The 22,262-nt window shown below is 41.3% G+C and overlaps 1 protein-coding gene and 1 long non-coding RNA gene across 6 annotated transcripts in view; one reads left to right on the top strand and one right to left on the bottom strand.

Annotated features, from left to right (window-relative positions):
• The window catches only part of arap2 (ArfGAP with RhoGAP domain, ankyrin repeat and PH domain 2), a 131,651-nt gene that overhangs the window by 100,678 nt on the left and 8,711 nt on the right, over window positions 1-22,262 (bottom strand). For all 5 annotated transcript variants that reach the window (XM_007551328.2, XM_007551330.2, XM_007551329.2 and 2 more), the window contains 5 exons: window positions 18,809-18,885; window positions 18,416-18,477; window positions 16,778-17,113; window positions 14,357-14,426; window positions 2,594-2,714 (listed from right to left, as the gene is read on the bottom strand). In XM_007551328.2, coding sequence (XP_007551390.1) covers window positions 2,594-2,714; window positions 14,357-14,426; window positions 16,778-17,113; window positions 18,416-18,477; window positions 18,809-18,885 — 666 coding nt within the window. The remainder of the gene's footprint in view (window positions 1-2,593; window positions 2,715-14,356; window positions 14,427-16,777; window positions 17,114-18,415; window positions 18,478-18,808; window positions 18,886-22,262) is intronic.
• Window positions 815-21,637, top strand: LOC107836152 (uncharacterized). Its single transcript, XR_001662009.1, has 3 exons — window positions 815-824; window positions 15,711-15,715; window positions 20,277-21,637. It is a non-coding gene; the product is annotated as an uncharacterized LOC107836152 (long non-coding RNA).

The following is a 22,262-nucleotide window of genomic DNA, read 5'->3' as shown; positions in this document are numbered from 1 at the left end:
CTGAGATCTGGTGGACATGCCTCCCTCTTGACCTTTAATGGGGAAAGCTCATCATATGGGATAGTTGGGTATCTTCCAAGCCTTGGTCCTTCCGAGTTCTTGCTAAAGCTGTGGGCTTGTGCTTGTCCGGTGCTCTGGGTGGATGTCACCCCTACTTTTTGCTTGGTCTTACTGCAGGGGTTTGGAACAGGCCCTAAGCCACAGAGTCACAGACTTGGCCTGCACAGTGGCAGATGACTGTGAGGCTGGATTGAGGGGGCTCTGTGCACTAAGTTTCACCCTATACCCCCTCTTTGGCCTGGGGCTGCTGCTCCTGTGCTGCATTGTCCATCTACCTCTGAGAGGCATATGGCTGCACTGTTGTGTTGTGTCTGTCTGCCTGGGGCTTCTGCAGTCTTCCAGAGCAGAGTCCACCTGTTCTTTGCTGCTCCTGGGTGCTGCGTGTTGCAGGTTTTCTACCATTCTCACCACTGTAACTGTGCACCTCCAGGTGACAAACTCACTCAACACAACTCACTTGTCAACACAAGCACACGCACTAAAATATAAGTAATTCAAATGGTTGAACGGTTACTATTAAGACAATATGGCATGCCGACCAATAATAGTGAATATGGTTTTGATTTAATAAAGTAATCACACAATTAGGATTCCATCTTGAGATATCCTTTTTGCAAAGCAAAACTTCCCTACCACATGTATTCAACTAGCTTCTCTTCCTAAAATGTGTCCCCCAAAGGACACGTGGGGGAAAAAAAGTAACTTGAACTAGACTGGTTGAGAAATATTATAGTGATTTTGTCAGAAATAGCAGAACTGTGTGTGTAGAAAGTTGAAGGTAGAAATTAAATTCCCTTCCAGACGAGCAAAGTCCTGGAAACAAATACTCTACTGGGCAGAACACTCAAGCTCCCCTGCCTATAAGGCATATATGTATAAGAAATTTTATTTTATTTTAGCTTTCTAAAAAAAAAAAAAAAAAAAAACATGGTTTCCTAGGCAAGAATTGTGTGGCAGCAGCAATGTCGTCCTTTCATGTCCACATTATGCTCAATGTCTGTTTCATCAAAAGAGTGAAGTTCAAGGCACAACTTTAACAATAATGGGTTTAATTGTAACCCATTTACAATTAAAAGAGCCGCAGTGACATGCATTGTAGGATGCAGGTCGCTTTCCACAATGTCCAGCTAGCTGTAAAAAAGGAAAGGTCCTTCCTAAAGGCATTGAACAGTGACTTCCTCCATTGAGTGTGAGGGCACTCTTTTCATTCAACATGTCAACATTGTGACTGAATCTGAAGCAAATAATTGGTAACCTTTTTAACTCCAGTCTTTACAAAAAGATGCCTGCTGTTTGAGGAGTAAATGCTGTGTTAGAACTGAATCCGAGCACAAAGGTGCAATAACCAATGAGCTGCAATGAATAAACGAGAAAGTTTTTAACGGAATTAATGTGTGCGCTTTTGTTTTCGTTCATTCTCTTCTCACCGTGTGCCACACAATGAGTCGAGGATTCTCGGAGCCATTATTATGCAAACCTCAATTCCACCAATCTTACTCGTTCAGGGGAATCAAAGGGCGGACGATATCTGACCCGAGACACAGACGGACGATTAGCGAACAAGCTGTTTGACCTGAGCTGCTTAACTGACTGCCATCAAATAGGCAGGGGGTTGATGGGAGAAGGCAAGGACCAGATCTCTTCCCTTTGTTTTATTCAGGCCTCGACACAAAGCCTCCACCGAAGAGACGAGAAACTAAATCAGACTCCAGTTTTGACTGATTTAACAAAAATTTGATCATTAAAAAGCCAATTATTTCCCTCAGTTTTATCACATATTCTGAACATAAAGTAGCACTATAACCTACAGGTTAAGTAAAGGAAACAAAAAACACACAACGTTAAAATTGTTATACATATATTATTTTTTTTGTTTTTTTATCATCACTTAATGCACCATACATAGCCAAACCAAGTTGTGCTAATCTAAAAGCATCAATCATAGGTATCAGTGAGGAATTTTAAAAGTTGCTCTAATCTATATTTTTGAGTGTTCAATTTCTATCATGGAACAGGAAGGATTTAGAGTAGGGGAAGGATGTAGACAAAAACTCCTCCTTAGCTTTTTCTTTAACGCAGACACACACACAAAAAAAATGTTATTGATCTTTTCATATGGACTTTGAAAGGCAGAAAATCTTGCCCAAACAAACACCTCTTTCTTCGCATAGTGACACTTTGCGAAGAAAGATTCAGAGTCATGGAAAATCTCTGGTGAAATTAGCTGTGGGAGGAAAAATAAGCAGAAGAGAGCGAGGGAGAGAGAGAGAGAAGTGCATTTATAGAAAGACGGGAAAAATAGGTGAAAGACAGAAGATTACCACAGAGGCATTTAGAAAGGGAGGCGACTCTGGGGGAGAGTGAGGAGACTGTAAAAAAGGAGAGAGTGAGAAAAAACAAAGGCAGACAGCGAATCAGACGGTCAGAGTGACAGAGGCAGACTGACGAGAAGCAAGAACACGTTGGGGAGCTGAAAGACGACTGAAAAATGAAGGGAAAGAAAAAAAAAAAAAAAAACAGGATCTTGATGTACCTTCTTTCTCGGCCCGGAATGTGAAAGTCCGGAGGCCCGTGATGACCTCAAACTTATTTTCGCCCAGTCCTTTCACCTGTCTGATGGCACTGACCAGGATCAGACCTTTGGAGTACATCTCCTAAACAGAGAAACACACGATAAGTGCTCCAAACACACACACACACACACACTGAACTACATTCATGCAAATATTGCTATCGAATTCCTGTTTATTCCCATTATCTGCATCTGTAAACACACAATGACTCCCCCCCATCCCTCCCCAGCGCATTGTTTGCATCAATAGATGTGTAAATCGGACTTGTATTACCGTCAGCTGGGATTGGGTTCGGTTTGAAACCGCACTGACAGACATCCTCATCAAAGCAGAACCACATCCCATCAAATGCGGCGTCAAATTTGTTCGCACAAATGGCTGGCTCTGTTCTTTTTTCAAGCGCCAACTTCAATAAACGGCACCAAGCTCTCGGACAAGCGGAGTGGGTCAAAACGCTGCAGATGCTGCTGGAATTTAAAAAAAAAAAATCTGCCATACATTCAGAGTGAGAAAGCCAACTTTGATCGGCAGTAGTTGATCTCTCTACTGGGGACAGGAAGTGGCTGATTTTCAGTTGGACCAGCACCGACCAGTGATTGCTCAGCTGGAAACTCAAAAACCTAATCCTTCTCTGATTTGTGCACAACATAAAAACGCCACCAGCACTCTAGTGCAGAAGTTGTTACTGTGGGAAGTAAAGCGATCCTCTGCCTTTTTTGGTAACTATTCATGGATTTTTCTACAAAAAAAAAAAAAAAAATCAGTTGCAGAAAATCCGCCTGGTCGCAGATCCTTTTTTTTTTCCAGATGAAAAAGCAGCTTGGGGAGCTTAAGCATTTAAATGCTACTTGACACACAGCCAATCGAGGGGCACCATTCATTTTCCTTGACATTCATTGATTTCAACTCCAATCCGATAAGACTGTAGATATTAGCTTTTGCAGTAGTGCTGAAGCAGCTAGCGCTGAGTATTAATGCATATTGAAAAATATTTGTTGTTCGAACTATTAAAATGGTTAGTCACAAGTCGTGGGGTAGCTGTAGTCCCCAGCCATCCCCAAATACCCGTGTCCACCAAATACATACAATGTTCATTTTCAGAGCGGTGTTGAAAATGAAGTCAGAGAAGACAGAGTGTTATAAAAAGCCGTTTAATAAAGATTCATTTCAACCAAATGTTGAGGAATGTCTGAGGTTCAATTAGGTTGCAAAAACAGGCGAGAGAGTCTTAAAAAAAAAAAAAAAGACTACGAGAAGGCTTAAATCATGGCCAAGTTGGGGTTTTTTCTATCGTTTCGAACCTTAACGTCTGTCATGGTCTTTTGATCATGTCAGAGTTAAAAGATAAAAAATCTCCATTCTATAGTTCCCTGTCTACTTAGCAATACAAGGGAATATATTTCTGTCAATTTTATCAAGTGAAACACAATTTATAGTCATATGTGTGTCGCTGGTTTAATGAGGCGCAAAAACATTAAGTATTAATAGTTTATCCCAGCAATTTTCAGCTTTCTATGTGTGTGAAGCCACATTTGGATAGAAATCGCAATGGTGCTTGGTGAGCTCCTGCTTTCCTAGTTGTAATCTTGACTTCAGGTAGCGTTCTTGTTTTTGTGGTTGGTTGGTTGGTTGGTTTGTTTCTTGCAACTGGGAATTTGGAAGAGCGTGCAAAGAGAACACGCCACAAAATGATACACAGAGACGTAAAGAAGTCAAATCTGTGAAAGTTTTGTCTTGGTATCACTAGTGAACCCCTATTTCATAATGTCTCCTCTCACACAGGCGTCATACGCTCCACAAACCCCCTTGATGGGAAATGAGCAAAAATCTGCATCAGCGGGTCAGTGTTTTACAAACAACATGGAGATTTTTGCAAATTGTGATTAGTGCATCTCTAATTAGAGCCGAAATTCATCCTACTGTCATTATCTGCATCTGTAAGCCCACAAGTACTCCCCCTATTAGCACGTTGCTTTCATCAATATCTCATCAAATGTTGCGGCTAGTTCATTCCCACAAATGGCTTCTGCTGTTGTTTTTTTTTTTTTTATTCAGTCATCAACTTTAATAAATGGCACCAAGCCCTTGGACAAGCAGAAGCAGAGTGAAAGAGAATTAGTGTGATATTTTTACCTCAGATTCCAAACTTGACATATGAAAGTTTGGGAAGGGAAAACCGGCAGGAAACGACTCAAAATCAGTGAAATGTGAGACCTCAAAGAATAAAAATTAAAGAAATAATGTTACTTTAGATGCAAAGGGACATGTTAAAATAAATATAGAGGCTAAAAACAAACTTTACAGATGTTAAAGAAAAAAGAAAATGGGGACGCACACTGTTCTGGGATTTGGACCACCGTGCGGTACGGGGTACAGGTAAAGAAGAGTTTGATTGTGCGCAATGTTTTATTACCCTCATGTTTTTCCCCAAAGTAGCATTAAAATAAGGAAGGATGTTGCACAAGGGGCTTCCTGACCCTCTTTACAATCTCCCAAGACAATGGCAATTAAAGTTCTGGGTCAATGTGGGTGTGAAACAGGAAAAGAAAAAGGAAAAGTATTAAACCTTAATGCTATGACTGCTACTAGAGGCAAAGACAGAATGGTACCGCTGTCAAAAATCAGAATTCAAAACCCCTTCCTGTGACAAGCGCAGCACTGAATTTCCTTTAAAGTAGATGGAAAAAATAAAAAATAAAAAAAGATCTCAAATTGTGATGTTCTTGCGACAGCGTGAACTCCGGAACAGTACATTACGCTTCTGTAATGATGTAAAAATCCCTTGGTTCGCATTTAAGGAAAGAAAAAAGAAAAAGAAAAAAAAAGGTCATGGCAGACATTGCATTATTCATGTTGATAATGTCATTATCATTGCAAAGTAAGAAAAAAAAGGAGAGAGAGAGAGAGACATGACTCGTTCATTTCCTCTGTTGCTCTTTAAGTAGTATTGACCTGAATTTTGATTCTCAGCCGACAAAAAAAAAAAAAAAAAAAAAAAGGCTCGTGTTGATTGGCATGCACGATGCTGCTTGTTTGCTCTACTGTCCTATCTCGGGGTCACATCCTGCAAAGGCAGAGTGCAAAAGCAAGTGATGGGAAGTATGAATGAGGGAAGAAAGCGGAGGTGAACTCCTGACTCCCTCTTGCCATTCTTAATTAAGCTAGTGACCTTGACGTTTGCAAAGAAAGAAAGAAAGAAAGAAAAAAAAAAGGTTAGGCCTAAAATATACCAACTAGCACAGTAACTCGGGGAGAGTGGGGGCGGTGGGGGAATACACACACAGATGGAAAGAGCTCGAAATAGAAAAAAAAATATAGAAATTAGGTTCATGTGAAAAGGCCAAGGAGAGAAGTAAAAGAAAGGAAATGGAAAGAGCACACAGAGGCAGATCCGAAGGAGACGATACAAACCGAGTGAAACGGGGATCTAAAAGTGGCGCATGAGGAAGAAAAAAAAAAATAAATTATACTTGTGGGAAAGGGAGACATAATGTAAAAATGAAGATGCCTAAGGGGGTCAGGCAGGGGTCTTCCTCATATTAAAGCAGGATGTTAACAATGGCAAGAAGTGGCTCAACCTAATTACCGACCCGTAGCCTTGCGCGTCTCTCTCCCTGGGAGTTTCACTGTGGTATCTGCCTCTTTTTCCCTCTAAATTTAGAAAGAAGTCAAAGAAAGGTGAAGAGGAGGAGAAAATGAAGTATGTGTCTACATTTGTGTGTGTGCGCGCATGAATTATCTCTGCGGTTGTTATGCTGATAATTACTGTATACCCCCAGTATGGGTTAACAGTAATTAATTGTTTTAATTCTGGTTTTGGGGTCACAACGGAGAGAGTTTGCTTAATTGGTTATCTTGCGGCCTGTAAACACTGCGGCAGCAGAAGAGGAGGGGGGAAAGGAGGAGGTTTCCGATCGGAAATCGCAGCTACGTAGTCGGAAATTTTGCTTACGATCTGATCTGGAGAGGGGCCCCGGGGGAAAACGCAAAGAGTCCTTCCTGTCTCCTCACACGTGATTCACCTCGTTCCAACTCCCCCCCACTGCGTCTACGTTCCGGCTCAAAACAGCAAATTGTGTTTTACACTCACAACATATGTCTAAGTCTGTCCAATCACAGGGTTGTGTTTCTTTCTTTTTTTTTTCTTTTTTTGTTGTTATTCGTTTTGTTTTTTTAATGAATAAAAGTGCCTCTGCTGCAAGGGTAAACCGTGTCTCTTCAAAAGCAAACTAGTAAACTTCAGGAAACAATTAAAGCAAAGCAATGGAGCTAAAGCCTACAATAATAGGGGCACCATGAGGAGAAAACAGGGAGGAAGGCAAAACAAATAAATAAATAAATAAAAACACTGAAGAAAAAAAAAAATGGTTGGAGGACGCCTCTGCCAAAATGGAGTTTAAGCTGTTGCGTCTCCAAAGAGCCAGGTTTGCAGTGGAGGTACGAGGACACCAGCTGGTTGAAGCAGAAAATTGCAATTTTTTTTTTTTTAGGGGAGAAAATGACTCTTACATTAACATCAACAACCAATTTAGAGAAACTTGAAACATATAGGCTTGAAGCTTTTGTGCTTTCAGCTGCAGCCTTGTATCGACTCCACAGGGTTTCTATAAGGTTTCAGAAAGTCATTAAAAAGTCCAACAGATTCTTGCATCTAGACAGATTCTTAATAGTCCCATCTTAAAAGACATTAAGTTATTCTTGAATTTACATGTTTGCTGTTTTTTTTTTCTTCTTCTTCTACGTTTGTGTTTCTCCTTTGGGAGATGCGTCCACAGGGTCAATTTTTGGTTCAGGAATTTGCTGTGACAAAACAACAAGTTCCATGTTGCATGGAAGCAATTGGAAAGAATTGCTTTAATGTGTACCTACATAATTTAGATGTCAAAGATAGGACTTGGGTAAAAAAAAAAAAAAAAAATTACAAAAGTTATAGGTTTTATGCTCGTTTTCCTAATCTGTTGCAACATTACTTCAAGATAAAAAAATACATATATACTTTCACTATTTTAGAATAAGTCTGTAGTGTGAAAATGCAAAAAGAAAAACGCAAAAGGGTGTGAATGATTTCCATTGTGCAAGAGATCACTGCAAACAAATTCGCACGTTGCGCTCAAAAAATGATCACCAGCCACACAGACTAATAAAGAGCATAAACCACCGCCGCTCTTCCAGCCAGCGCCAGAGCGAAGCGGTTCAGGTGGGCTACAAATCAAGACTGCTTACACCGACAATTCCTACAACTACTGCTGGTGATAAAAAGCACAATGTAGCATTTTCTCATTTCGCGCGTGGCACATATGCACGCAAACCAACCGTAAAAGTTGAGAAATATGAACAGATTCACGCCGGTTAATGACCTGGAGATAATGACCGTCATTATCATGGTTTGTTTCACTGCTCGGGGGTCACTTGAGTAAAACTCCGGCTCCAACATCTAAGGCGGAACCCCTTGCAACAGGAAAGCTTTCAGATCTATTACAAATCAAAACAAACTTGTCTGATATTATGTTTACAGACTTAATAACAGCTGATTATTGTGTTGTCATGAACCTTAAAAACCAAAAGCAGAATTGTTATTTAAAAAAAAAAAAAAAAAGACAAACATGTGTTTGTGTAACCCTTCAGTAAAAATCCATAATTCATTGTCCAGCAGGGCTTTTAGTTTCAGTGTACACCTGTTAGAGATAAAAAGATAAACCACTGGGTAGTATCTTTAAATCTGAAATTCAAGACTCTGATATCCTTTTATGGTTTAGTTTGCAAGATTCACGTGCCATAACTCAAGTGTTTTAGCAGGAATGCATTTTTTTTTATTTCTTTCCATTTGGGAAAAAAAAAAAGTTTTAAAAAAAAAAAAAAAAAAAACATCTCATGCTCTTGTCCGTCAATAACCATATCTTACTTTACTGCCGCCGTCATCCCTCATGTAACGCAGTGAGAAATAAATACCTGGCTCTATACTTTCCAGAGGCATCATCTATCCACTAACTTTGTCTGACACGTGGAGCTCAGAGGGGACGTGCACAGAGAGCTCCTGCTGAGATGAAACAAAACCAGCGAGGGAAGCGAGAATGAATCAAAACTGTTATTTTGTGGATCATGTAACTAAAATCTGGAGCTGACCAGTAATAACTGTTGTGATGTGGTGTGGTGTGGTTGGGGGGGGAGAGACCCCTTCAGAGATGGACAATGTGTCTGTTCAAACTGTGACCTCTTTCACAGCAAGTATGATCTGGTCCATCACTAAACTAATAAATTCAGTTTTAAGGTCACCACTCAAAATCCCTCATATTTTTTTTCCTTCTTCTTCTTTGTTACGATTCTTTCGAAAGATTGATTTGGATTTAAGATGGCAATGCCACATGGTGAGTACGGAATCACAGCAGCGCATTAAGACCACACCTTCTGAATTTCAAACAGCACCGGAATATGAAAGAAAAGAGACTGAAGCGACTTCCAACATGGCTTTTTCCGTTTGCGCCACATAGTCTTGTCTGAGCAGAGACTGCTGATTTTCAAAGATGTTCAAGCACAACCATCCTACAGGCTGAAAACCAAAGACACAAAAACACAGTGTACCTACTATACAAGCGGCTGGTTAGTCTTTACTTTGAGCAGATTAAGTCGTGCTCCAATGAAAACAAGTGGAGGCCTTTGGTTTTTTTACATCTGGTAAGAATGAAGCTAGCGTATCACAGGCTTGGTTGGCTAGTCCCGTTATTCAACATTTTCTACCTACGGTGCTCCGCTTTAATACTTTAGATCAGTTTTCAATTATTTAAGGGTGAAGCAGATGTAGTATCACCTCAGTTTAACGTGGGTGTTCTTGTGAAGAATTGGGACGGGTTTGAGTCTCCTCATTGAAGAATGGCTGCAGTTTGTCTCAATATAGACACGGTACATCCGAAAACATCCTTCATGGATTTGATTTGTGGAAATAATATGATTCCGTTGACAAACCACCAAAAATCACAAAAAGATTTTTTTTTTATATGCTCAACAAAGAAAATGTAATAAGTAGCGAATATTTATGGCTTAATGTCCTTCACATATTGCCGAGTAGTTTTATTTGAAACATTTTCTTCTTTGTTGAACATGAAAATCTTTTGTTCAAAAAAAAAAAAAAAAAAAAAAAAAAGTTTTGATTAAGATGACGGTGCTACAGAAAGCCAAAAAGGACAGATACAGGCAAGATACTAGAGGTAGTACTGTAAGCAGATAAGCTTTCTTAGCTTTGTAAGAAACTATTCAGCCGCAGACGCACAGCCAGACAGACCGACACTAAGAGCCATGATCCTAAAACCTCATCTCCCCCTTTGGCCCTCTGGCCACCCTCATCTCTATCCCCATCTCCATTTCACTTTCTTATTCCACAGCCCCAAAGCCCAGCTTTCCCTCCACACACACACACACGCGCAGACGTACACACGACAGTACACCAGGACCCCGAAGACTACATCTCAAGCCCAAAGCATTCTCTAAAGCCAATCCCTGAGTTGACGAAATCGAGCGTAAGGCGTGATTGATGAGACGGATTGGAGGCAATGCTGCAGAGAGGGAGAAGTGAGACCGAAGATCTCGCTACTCTCCCACGCCACCACTGCTACCCCTGTGATGACATCACAACGGACAGAGACCTTCAAGCTGGCACTGCGATTAAGTACGATTAGTTTTGTCTGGGGTTGACAGATCCCGGTGGATTTTCAACTACAGAAGAGGTTTTGTGGGTGTTGCAAGTTGGAGAAAGAAAAAAAAAAAGAAAAAAGACAGAAATAATCAGAGAAAATATTTTTTTTGTTTGTTTTGTTGTTATGGACAGTAGAACAATCAATCTGTTGATTATGCTAACATGAGCCAGGTTTTTTTTTTTTTTTTTTTTTTGTTCACGTTGCCCCTGATGGATTCTTGGAAATAAAAAGATCATGTTCTCTGAGATTGCACATTTACAATGGCCTAAAACACCTCAATACATTTTCCACTAATTTTACCAAATTGCTACACTTGTATATATTCCACAAAACCTGACAGAAACCAACAGTTAAATATCTACAACATTTAATGGGTTACATTATTAGAATTGGCTTGTGAGATCATTTATGCTAAAAGTATTTTTTTTTTTCAAGGCAAAGTAGCTGTTCTAACATTTTACTTCAGTTCGTCCAGTTACATTTTTAAAGCAGATTAAAGAGACAGACAGACCATGATCAAAGTGGTTACTTATATTTACTGCTGCATGGAGATGAAAATGCAGAAATAAGGCATAAGGGCTCTGCCAAATTAAGGGCGTGAACAGGGAAGTAATATGTTCTGGTTTTTCAAAAGTCTTATCAAGTTCCTAGTTGAAGGGCTGCAACAAAAATGGCCTAGAATTGGACAAGATGTTCTGTGCATGCAGCATGTAAAATAAGTAACTGCTAACAAAAACAAAAAGCAAATTCAACGCGTTACAAAAAATGGAGATACATTTCAGTAAGTGGTGAAATATTGAACCCCAAAAGTTTTGAGGGATTCGCAAAAAGCACAAGTTAATTAAAGCACATGAATTCCTCATGTATTTTTGTTGGAACATGAACACATTTTTATAATCCAATCTCAGACACCCAATATCCCTTGTATCATGCTCTAATACTGCAAGCTGGATCTGTATAATGTAAATAAGGCTGTACCGTTTGTGTTTTATTGTTGCACAATCAATGCAATCATGTTGGTTAACTAAGTCCACTTGTTCCTGCCATATATGTGCAACCATCCTGTGCTGGAGTAAGGAACCACATTCTAGCTACAATCTGGAAAAACCCATCTGCTCCTTTTAAAGACATGAAAATTGGTGGGTTTTTGGCAGAAAACATTTTTTTGTTGTGCTTCTTTACATATGGAAACGTTAAAATTTGTTCAAACAAATGGCGATCTATATTCCTAGGTGGCAGTTTTGAGAAAATCAGATTTGTCGAGGCTACCGTCAAAAACCAGTCTTAATGTCGCTAACATATGTTAGCAAAGCTAGCATACCATATCTGGTGCAGAGAAAGGGGAAAATGTACACTTAAAGATAGTTTGATATTTTTTTTTATTTTAATCTTAATTTTGTTAAACACTGGAAGTGTCTTGACTTGAACTCCACAATAAACACCGTACTTTGGTGATTTTATGAGAGTGAAGTTAGAAAACGTATTAAAAATCTAACAATGTATCGGGTAAAGGACAAGGAGGAACATGGCCCATTTCCATTTGGAGAGTGCTTTCTTGTTTTTTGTTTGTTTTTTTTTTGTCATATAATGTAAATAAGGCTGTGTTCTGTAGCCCAGAGTCAACAACACATCAATAAGAGACCATGAGCAGACTAGCAATTTCTATAGCTGGCACTGTGGGGGAAACGAACAACAAATTCCAATTTCTCTGTTTCTGACACACTGCAAAGCAGTTTCTGGGAGATTTCCCTGCAATCGTTTTCCTACCACCACGCTCAAACTGCTGGAGGTGGTTGAAAGTGGAGGCAGGTGGTGCAGAGCTCCAGCTGGCCACACAAATCAAGGATAACAGAGAGATTGTACTCAACCTTTCGGTTAACCCAAAACATGATGAGGTTTTTCACTGTCTCAGAGGTCAGAAGCACAGCGGAGATCTTTAGAAGTCGTTTTTTTTGTTTGTTTTTTTTTTTAAAGTCTGAACAACAAACCCTGCTTTCCCTTACACGCAACCACATAAAGAGAGACTTTCATCTCTCCTAACACTGCAGCAACTATGCCGACAGTGTCAAAGTGCTGACTCGTTGGCCTCCTCCGCCAATGCCGCCCCGCTGTCGACCAGGCATGTCCTGATAAATAAAGCAACAAATGTAATGGAAAGAGAAAACAAGGGAAAGGCAGGAGGACGGAGGCAGCGAGAGAGCTATAATTAGTAGGTGATTAACGAGCAGGCATTAGACAGGTCCCACATCATTGATCGTGATGTTGTGCAATGCTGCTGTAGTGAAAACAAGCTGGCCCTGGGAGAAGGGGGTACGAGTTCACAACTCCACACCCACACGCATCCAACCACACAGGCAAACAAAAGGGTTTGATGCGTTTCTGCAGCGAGAACAAATGGTCATTATTGAAAACGATGAAGATGTGAAGTGCATTTTGAGAGACCCCGACAACCACTCAGGAGCTCAAAAGACTTTGTTTTTAAAAAGGCACTAAAAAGAAATAAAAATGGTACCATCTTTTACGTCACCTTGCATAAGTATTTATAGCCTCTGGGCGCTTTTTTTTTCTTCTTTTTTTTTAACCACAAACCTCAAAGTGTCTTGGGATTTTATGCGATGCGTCAACAAAAAAAAATGTGTGCATAACTGAGAAAGGGAAAGACGACGCTTCATGGCTTTCAACAGTTTTTACAAACAAAAATCTGAAAATGAGGCCATCACTTGTATGCAGCAAAGTTAATACGTAGAACTACCTTTTGGGGTCTCCAACCCACTTTCTGTATCTAGAGACTCCGATAAGGCCACAAACTGAAAGCTGGCGGTCTGTGTTGCTGGAGAAATTATGTCACCAGATCTATTTTCTTCTCCATCCCCTTAGAAATACGTGACATTGAGCTGGAAACAATAGGCTGTTAGGCTGGCATTTTTCAAAAAAAGATAAAATAAAATAAACCTCTATCACTGAGATTAGATGGAGAGCATCTGTGAACAAATCCCCAAATAAGTGCAACAATAAATATAACATGTTAGATGATGTCTTTTTTTTTTTCATACCTATGCAAGGCCAGGGTATTATTTTATTTTAGCTGCTATATTTACTAGATGCAGTTAGTCAGCGCAGAGCTCACCACTGCTCACCACCTTGTCACCATCATATGGCTCTCAGCACAGCAGCGGTGCAGGTGGGTTGAGTGATGCGTCGGAGATGTTAATGAGCCACGAGGTTTACTTGAAACGTGCAACTCATTGGCAGAAACCAAGGCAAAAAGGGTGCGGATTGTCACCATTTTCTCAGAAATTTGTGGTTTCTATCTTTTTTTTTTCCTCCTTTGTTGCTCTGCCAACTTGCTCATACATTCGCCATGGAGCGTCAGAAATACACTGAGGTTTGTGGCTGCAAAATGATGAAATGTGAAAAAGTTCAAGCAGTGTGCTTTTGCAAAGAACTCTACATAAAAATAGCTTTTCATTACTCTTCTGATACATTTCAGGCACGCAACTGCAACACCCTCCATTTTATCATTTGAGTCCAAATTTCAATTCTGTCCGTATTACACATACGTCTGCAACCCCTTCCAGTTTCCTCTTGTCTCACGCCATTCTGACTCATCACTACCTTCCACTCGACATGAGCCAAACTTCAAACTCTACTGTCACAAAGGGGCGGAAGGAGCCGTACGGCCAGGGGGGAAAAAAATGCTGATGAAGGCAATAAGAGATGAGAGCCTCCCGTTCTGTCATGCTTTTGCACTCTCCTGGAGCTGGCCAGGTGCCAACACCGGTGTACTCTACAGGCACAGAGTGTTGGTCCGTCACGCATCTTACTCCGTCCTTGCCCCTTTTCTCACTCTGCCAAGCTAATGACGATGACAATAGGGGAGCACTTAAGAACTTGGTACAGAGTTAGCCGAGTAAGGAAACAGGCTTTCACCAAAATGACCTAAGGTTCTACATAGCTGCAGAAAAGTCTGAGAGACGACATTTTAGCAGCCGCCAACATGTTGAGCAGTGTACGTCCCACTGACTCCCCACCTACCTTGTCGTTGTTGTAGTAGCCCAGACTCTCGCCGTCAAATCTCACCCATCTTCTTTGGAAAACACAATTTCTGCAAAGAGAGATGCAAAGGTTAGGTGAGGGGGGCGGGGGAGAAATAAAAAAATCTAAACCCAATTTGAGAGAATCATGGAAAGCGAAAGCTAACCCCATTGGTGTGAAGACAGTGAGCTACTAATCTACTCTGCACAGGTACTCATATTTTACCATGAGTGCCACTGATCCATTAGTGTCAAAAGTCGTATCAACAGCTGTCAATTATCTTAATCAAAATAAATGGCCACATTGAGTCTGAATATTCAACAGCCCAAGGGCAGTTTGCCAAAGCCATGCAAATCAGGTGCTGAAGGAGACTATAAGAAGCAAATAAATGATTGATAGCGTGGCTTCACAGTAACACTGATGCATGCAGTGCCAGAAGACTGAAAAGGAAATCTAGTTTTGCCAAGAAAACCAAACTGAGTAACAGCAAAAGAAGGCCTGCGTCTCAAAACCACAAGGTTTACTCCCACCTTCCTTCCTTTGTCTAATATTAGACTCATGCAAATTTGATAGAGCCGCTTCGCATGTCTGTCCGTGGAGCCATTCGTCAGTTCAGCATATTTAAAGGATCAAGACACACGGAGCATGAGAGACCCAGCGGAGGATGAACGCTCAATCTTTCATCTGAGACTTGCAGAGGCATCAGGAGAAATAAACTGTCAAGCTGCTACGCTTGAGCTACCACTGCAAAAATTAGAGGCACATGAGGACAGTCACCGACAGCGTGCCTGTTAAATGCAATATTTCGACATTCTCCGGCTTTTCGATTACGCCATACCACAACAAGATCATTGTGAGCCATTTAACCTTAATGGCGAGAGACGTTGGATTTAGTTTTTTCTACTTGGTGTCAGATCTCTTCACAATAGAACAATGTGGCTGTTGATGTGGTTGAGGGGGAAGGCATTAGAAGAAAAAAATATATACATGTCTTGATCTAGGCGTCCTGGAGATTTTGATTCATGTCAGTGGTTTAACTGCCACTGCTGGTGGTATTCGAAAACAGGACACACCATAGAAACTGTATTCACAGCTCTCGGTGAACTGCAAATGACACAAGACATCACCTTATTGAACACTAAAAATATGACTTTGCAATGCTGCCAAGTATCTAAAATGCTCTGAGTGCTGTAAACGCTACAGTTCTGCCTTCGATTGCTTTGCAGCTGGTTGCCAACCAGCAACCTTTGGTGAGGCTCTGCATACTAGTTCTCCTTTTCATGAAACTTCTCTGTTAAGCCTCAGATAGACATGATGGTCCAGTTCTACCGTGCATTTGCTTACAGGATGCGAGTTGAGGTCTTAGGCTTATCACAGTTTTATATCTTTTTTTTTTTTTTTTGGGTGTTACCAAGTCACAGCTGTTTTCGTAATAGGCCGCTCATTAAGCATTACTGCTTTCATTTATGTCAGGATTAATCGCAATCAGATTTGTTGAGCTATTTAGTCACATAGAGAACAAAAAAAAAAATCTTTTAGATTTGTTTTGATTTTTTTGTTGTTGTTTTGTTTTTAGGGGTGGGGAAGTGCCCCTCTGGAGCAGCCACCAATGCAAGGGTACAGAGATCCTATTCACCACATTAATATTAAGGGCATTTGAGAATGCAAACACCACCAACAACAAAAAACATTTTTGCATTCTGCCCTGTTAGTGTGCAACAAATAAACGGGCATGAATAAAGAGCAGGAGCTCATAGCACATTCTCATGATTAAAGGCTGTAATTTGTCACAGGGACAGTGTCAAACGCATGCAAAATGGACGGAGGCGATGCATTCGAAACGGATGAGAAATGCTTTTAAAACTCAGGACAAAACATCATTCGTAAACACAAAGCGGTTGGTTACAGAGAAACATGAACAAACTTCCTCCGTTAAATCTATAAATGCATCAGTTGGGACTTTTTTTTTTTGGCCAATTCCAATTTTAAACTTACAGTATTTGAAATGTATATATAAAAAAAATACTTTTATCTTGTATGTCTGACAGAATAAGATGCATTGTACGTTACAGTAGTATTTAGTACTGTATATAGAGGGGAACTTGTAAAGTGAGCTGTGAAGGGTTTACAGGGGCAGCAAAATAAAAAAAATTAAAAGAAGAAAAACTTTCTACACCCACGCGTGTCAACTTAATTTATTTTTAAAGGCCTCGCATGTCTCTCTTCTGAGTGATAAAAGCTTTCAATCCAAAGATCTGTTGTGGCTAGAAGGGGGAAAAAAAACGATTCAAGTAGAGATCAAATTCGTTAATTTTTACAAATTGTCAAATTTGTCAGTTGGTTTATCCTCATTTAAAAGCCCCTCCCAAAATGGCCGAATCCTCCCCTGCTTCGCGGGCAGAAGCTAGCAGGCTAACTCACCCCTGAGGTGACAACTTGTCCAGCCAGCCCACTTTGACCGCTTGTTTGGGAGCTCCGTAGAAGCAGGCGTACGGCGAGATATCGGGCTCTGCGCTGTCCGTCACAATCCCTCGACAGTTTGCAGACTCCGTGTAGAGGTCGCACTCCACCATGATCATGGACTCGTCTTCGGGGACGGGGCTCGCCAAACCAGCCGGGGCAGTGTCGGGGGTCGTGGAAAAAGCCGTGTCCAGACTGGCCCGAGGTAGCATGCTGGCACACATTTTCACGGTCGAGTATCCGTCTGCGTCGGGGACAGGCGGGGACGGAGGACTCCCTTTTTCTTTGGCTTTTTTTCTGCAAGAGCACATATGACGTGGAGAATTCAAAAACGGATGTAACCTGACTTTATAGCGCTCTATATGTAATCTCTCAAAGCGTAGTAAATGATATAATCACGACACTTGAAATACATTAGAACTGCTGGCGATGTTGGTCTCACGGACAAAAAAAAAAAAAAAGTAAAACTCAAAATTAATTTCTTACCTGAAGATTCAGGAAGTTTATGGCTCGACAAAAATAAAACATAAAAGACCTCTTAGCCTAGCTGTAGAGCTACATAATTAGCTAACAAGCACAGTGAATGCAACATTGATCCTCGCATCTAAACTTCTGCAAGGCTAATCATTGAATTTCCTAAAACGTTGAGATAATCATTTGCTAAGCATTAATGAGAGGCAGGGAGTGATGTATACCCCTACTTATTTTTCTTATTCATATACAAAAAAAATTGTGAAATTAATGTTTTAACTGCTCGCGCACACAGTTCCTCACAGATGCACTGAAACAGCTGGTGCTTTTTCCACATTAAAACGACAAACTTCAATGAATTTTATTAGGAAACCAGCAAACAACTGTAAAGCGGAAGGAAAATATAACGTTTTTATAACTAAAAATCTCAAATGCCCGGCATTCATTTGTAGTCACTCGCCCGTTCATGTGTGCCCGCTGAAGAACAGCCATGTTTTTGGTAAGTTTTCATACCGAGACAAAGGAACTTGACTCTCCGTTTGCTCATTAGGCGGCAGACAATTCTTGCTCTGGATTCCGATGCGTGCTACACTTTTCAGATGCTGCGGATTTCATAGATCGTTTCTATTGACTTTACACTTATGAATTGCTAAAATCTATTTAAGCAACGCATAAGATCTAAATGAAACATGCTGAACTTCGTGGCTGTGAAGTGCAGAACAATGTGAATTCAAGGCTTTTCATCAGCATTCTAGAAGCAGGGAAGGCAGCTTCCCCTGTTCGCGGCCAGCATGCCTAGGTGGGCCCCATGTGGGGGAAAGGAGGGCTGATATATGGGTCCCATATGGGTTTGTCCGCGGGTTCCACGATGGCCCCACATGGGTTTGTCCATGTAGGGTCACAGCCCAAATGGGCCCCACATGGGCCCTAAATGGACAAATCCATGTGGGCCACCACCATATAGGGCCCATGTGGGCTATAGCCCTACATGGGCAAACCCATGTGGGGCCATCGTGGAACCCACGGACAAACCCATATGGCCTGCCCTCCTTTTCCCCACATGGGGCCCACCCAGGCATGCTGGTAGGGTTGCACCTTGTGAAGGCGGCATCAGATCAGCATACACACCTCTTTTTCTTCGGTTTCATCCTGGCCTTAAAGCCCTGCAACCCGTCTTTGGCGCCTTTTTCCTACAGAGAGCAGCAGAGATTAGCATCGGACGAAAAGAACGCGTCCATCTTTCAGCAGGACACCCTTATCAAGTCGGCGCCCTAAACTATGTTAACTTTAGTAGCGGGGTGACATTTCAATTAACCTCAGGGGGGGGAGAGCACACTGAAACAAGCACATTTTCCACTCTGCAATGTGTTCGCGGGTGACATCATTAACACTGCGAAGGGAAGTTCGGTGTGAGTGTGGCTGAAACAGCAGAGATGCTGGTGAAAGATCTGAGAAACGCTGGTTCCTCTTTGTCGAGCTGCTCGTCACTCGTCCACGAGTGGGAGTGTTGCGCCGTCTTACCGGAGCCGAGCCGGGCTTGTTGTACAGGAATATTTCTCCGTAGGGAGCGATGGGCGTCAAGGTTCTTTGAAGTGGAGCTAAAAAGGAGACAGAAACAAACACAAAGGTGGCTTTGTCGAAGAGTTGGAACTTTAAAAAAAAAAAAAAAGAAAGAAAGAAAAAAAACATGGCGTGAAGGCCTAAAATGTGGAGCTTGAAAGTGAGCAGCTTAACCGAATTGTTCCGGTTGAATTTCAAATCACTTAGATGTTATAGGGCTCTTTCATTTAACCAACTCATTGATCTGAGTAAACGTCTTAGCCCTTGATCCATCCAGGCACAAACCAATTATTATTTTTTTTTTCCCCCCTCCCTTTATGCCTCAGCGTGCCTATCTCTCCGCCTCGGCCCTCTTCTTTACGCTAATGGGAGTCTGATCCTCCTCGGACCGTCTCAAACGAACAGCATCGCTGCCAAGACTGTCTTCTCCGTCTTTTGTTCCTGCAGGAACTGTGGTCGGCGGAAAGCGAGGATGAAGAAGAAGAGGGAGAGGGAGAGAGAGAGAGAGACTCAAACCAGACACTATTAGTCTGGAGACCTGGAGCTACAGCGCGTAGGCCGCTTCCTGTCACCGTGAAAAATGACACTACTCCCTCCTGAGGATTGTGAAGGCCAGAAGTTGTCGCCACAGGGCCAGACATACACACACACACAGAGAGAGAGAGAGAGAGAGAGACATCGGCGGTTGGACAGATGCGCTTTGAGACTTTACAAAGATTGAATCACCCTCAGACACTTAAAGACGCCTTGAGACAAAACAAAGATATAAAAGGGCAGAGGACCAAATGAAAAGACTGCCACATAAATGTTGGTGTTTTTAACATCCAGCAGAAAGTTTCTTTCTCCAATTATCCTCGCCATTATAGGAGAGCACGCGGGGCAAGTAGTCGGTTTTGCAAGCCGTATGAAGAGGTCAGAATGCTGGATGATGGACTGCACTCCGACACTGCAACCCTCTCCACGGAGAAGCTTGGTGGGCAGATAGCGACCATCAATCACCTTCTATCAGCCGACCTTCAGGCCACTCGTGGGTCTCTCCGAGGGGCCCCGCTGATGCCACTGCACTCTATTGCTGTCTGTTCCCCTCTACCGTTCTCTCAGAGGCGTTGTGTCTGCTATGCGCCGTCGTTTCTCTCAGAGGATTCTTTATCTGCTTTGGACCAGACTTTGTTCAGCAGCAGTCTGGGCAACCTCGACACCGCTATCGGGCTCGGAGTTAGTAAAGAGATGAGTCAAGTCAGGGACGCGCAGGTCACGTTGTAATTAACACTTTTTTTTTTTTGACGCCCTCTATGCTGAGAGAGAAGCTTAGACAATTAAACAAAGTACATATTTTTTATTGTTTAATCGTTTGCTGTGACAGGAGGTACCGCATCCTGACACATTGGAAAAAAACTACTACGATTGTCTAAATTGGATCAAAATTAAGGGGGTTTTTGTAGACCGAAATGTCCTTGTCCAGTTCTTAATAGGTAAGCAGGTTTATTGGGATCAAGGGCGTGGAATTCAGCGTTCTGCTGCATCGGGTATATTAGTAAATCAGATTAGCTGCAAAGTCATTCTCATTTTGGTTCTGTTTCCAAATCAGTTCTTTTTTTTCTTTTTTTTTTTTAACATGGCAGACAAATTTCTGTCTTTTCCAACTCTCACCTGTGATCATGGCCAAAAGAACAACCTCCGTCACGCGGAGCTGAACTGTAGCTATTCTGCATTGGAAGAAGTTTATTGTGATGCTTTCAGGCACAGTCTGTTAGAGTTTTTAATAGATCTGAACATGTATTTTCTTGGATTAAAAATGGCAAAAAGTTGTTTTTCCTTTTTGTTTGAATCTTGTTTGATTCTAAGAAAGAAAACCAACGTAAGTTCCTCTCAAGTTGTCTATTACCAACTTAACCTCAAATTCTTAGTCTTTTTTCGACTCAGGTTATTAATAATAAAAGGTTTTTTAATGACAACACTGATTTTTACTCTTGTAAATCTGTAGTTTTCAAATTGCATACATTTGTGTTCAGTACTACCACCTCCATCAGCACATCATAGCTCTTCAAAAAAAAAAAAAATTAAACCTTTTATTCCAGTGATCCATTACACTTTTGTTATATTTGTTTTTGTTTTAATAATATTGCCAGTGATTAAATTTTATTCTTCCTTTTGGTACGCCATACCCAGCTTCCCCAGATAAAGAAGAATAAAAAATAAAATAAAAATAAAAAAGGATCATCTGATCTGTCTGGCAACGATCTGACACAAAGCAATTGGAATTTAATTCACAACGTTATCCATTTGCACTGACGACAGATTTCCTTTCATCTCCAGGATAAACATTCGCTGGTGATCTCTTAGAAATTCTCGGCACAGAAATTCCAAGACACCAGCTTCATATGCCCCTGAAATTAATGAGAATTTCTATCTAGATTTGCAGCCTTGTTTTTAACAGTCTTTCGGTGGCGAGAATCAGAATAGATGGAATGAAATGATCTCGACAGTGCGACTCCCGATATTTTCTCATTTTCTCTTGTACTTGCGCGCCACGATCGATTGAAAGTGGAAACGCTACACAATACAGTGACGCCGCTACGTGCCGGCAGCTTTGAAAGCAGTTCGTTTCCCTTTCAAAACCCTGGAAAACACGACTTTCTTATGGTTTCCTTTGTTATGACTTCCTTCCTTGCCATGACATGTTTGCACCACAGATATACTTCAGATTTATAGTATTTTCAGAAAACTAACCGGGCTGCAAATATAAATGTCGAGTCAGACATTTACGATTTTGTATGTGTGCCACTCACACAAAAAAAAAAAAAACAAAAAAAAAAAAAATCGCACAAGGCCTTATGTTGGAATGAGGGGCATCAGGGCTGCTGGAGCAAAACACTAAACAGAACATGTGCTGTTTTTGGAGCAGTGTCGAAGGACAAGGTGCAGAAATTAAATGCCTGCATGCCTCCAGCGATGCATTTTTACTGAATATATCCTTCTCTGAGACAGTACTGCACTTTTTCTTTTTTTTTTTTCTTTTTTTTTTTATGCATCCCACATCTCATCATGGAATAAACCCTTCAAATGTGCTCCACGAGAATCATATGTCAAATAACGTCTTCCTTGCTTGAATCTTAGTTAGGGGAATTTTTTTACTTGCTAGTTGAGACTCGGGCTCCCCATGTCCCTGTTCTGGGACGTACTTGGCTTCTTCTTCTCCTCCTCCTCCTCGGTCTCTCTCAGCCTGCTTTGCATGCGTCTCGTCCTTGTTTCTCCCAACCCTCTCCCACTGTCTCGCCTCCCTGTCTATCCTCACTGCCTATTTTGTTCCACACGGACAGAAGTTGGCAAAACATGGCCTGCCAAGAGGCTACAGAGTTAGAGTAAAAGTTACCAATAACAAGAAAGTAGATACAACAGATAAAATCTGTGTCAG

Source organism: Poecilia formosa, unplaced genomic scaffold (genome assembly GCF_000485575.1).
Source record: "Poecilia formosa unplaced genomic scaffold, Poecilia_formosa-5.1.2 Scaffold41, whole genome shotgun sequence".
Lineage (NCBI taxonomy): Eukaryota > Metazoa > Chordata > Actinopteri > Cyprinodontiformes > Poeciliidae > Poecilia > Poecilia formosa.
The sequence above is the reverse complement of the archived record's forward strand: the minus strand, read 5'-3'. Positions and strand labels throughout refer to the sequence as shown.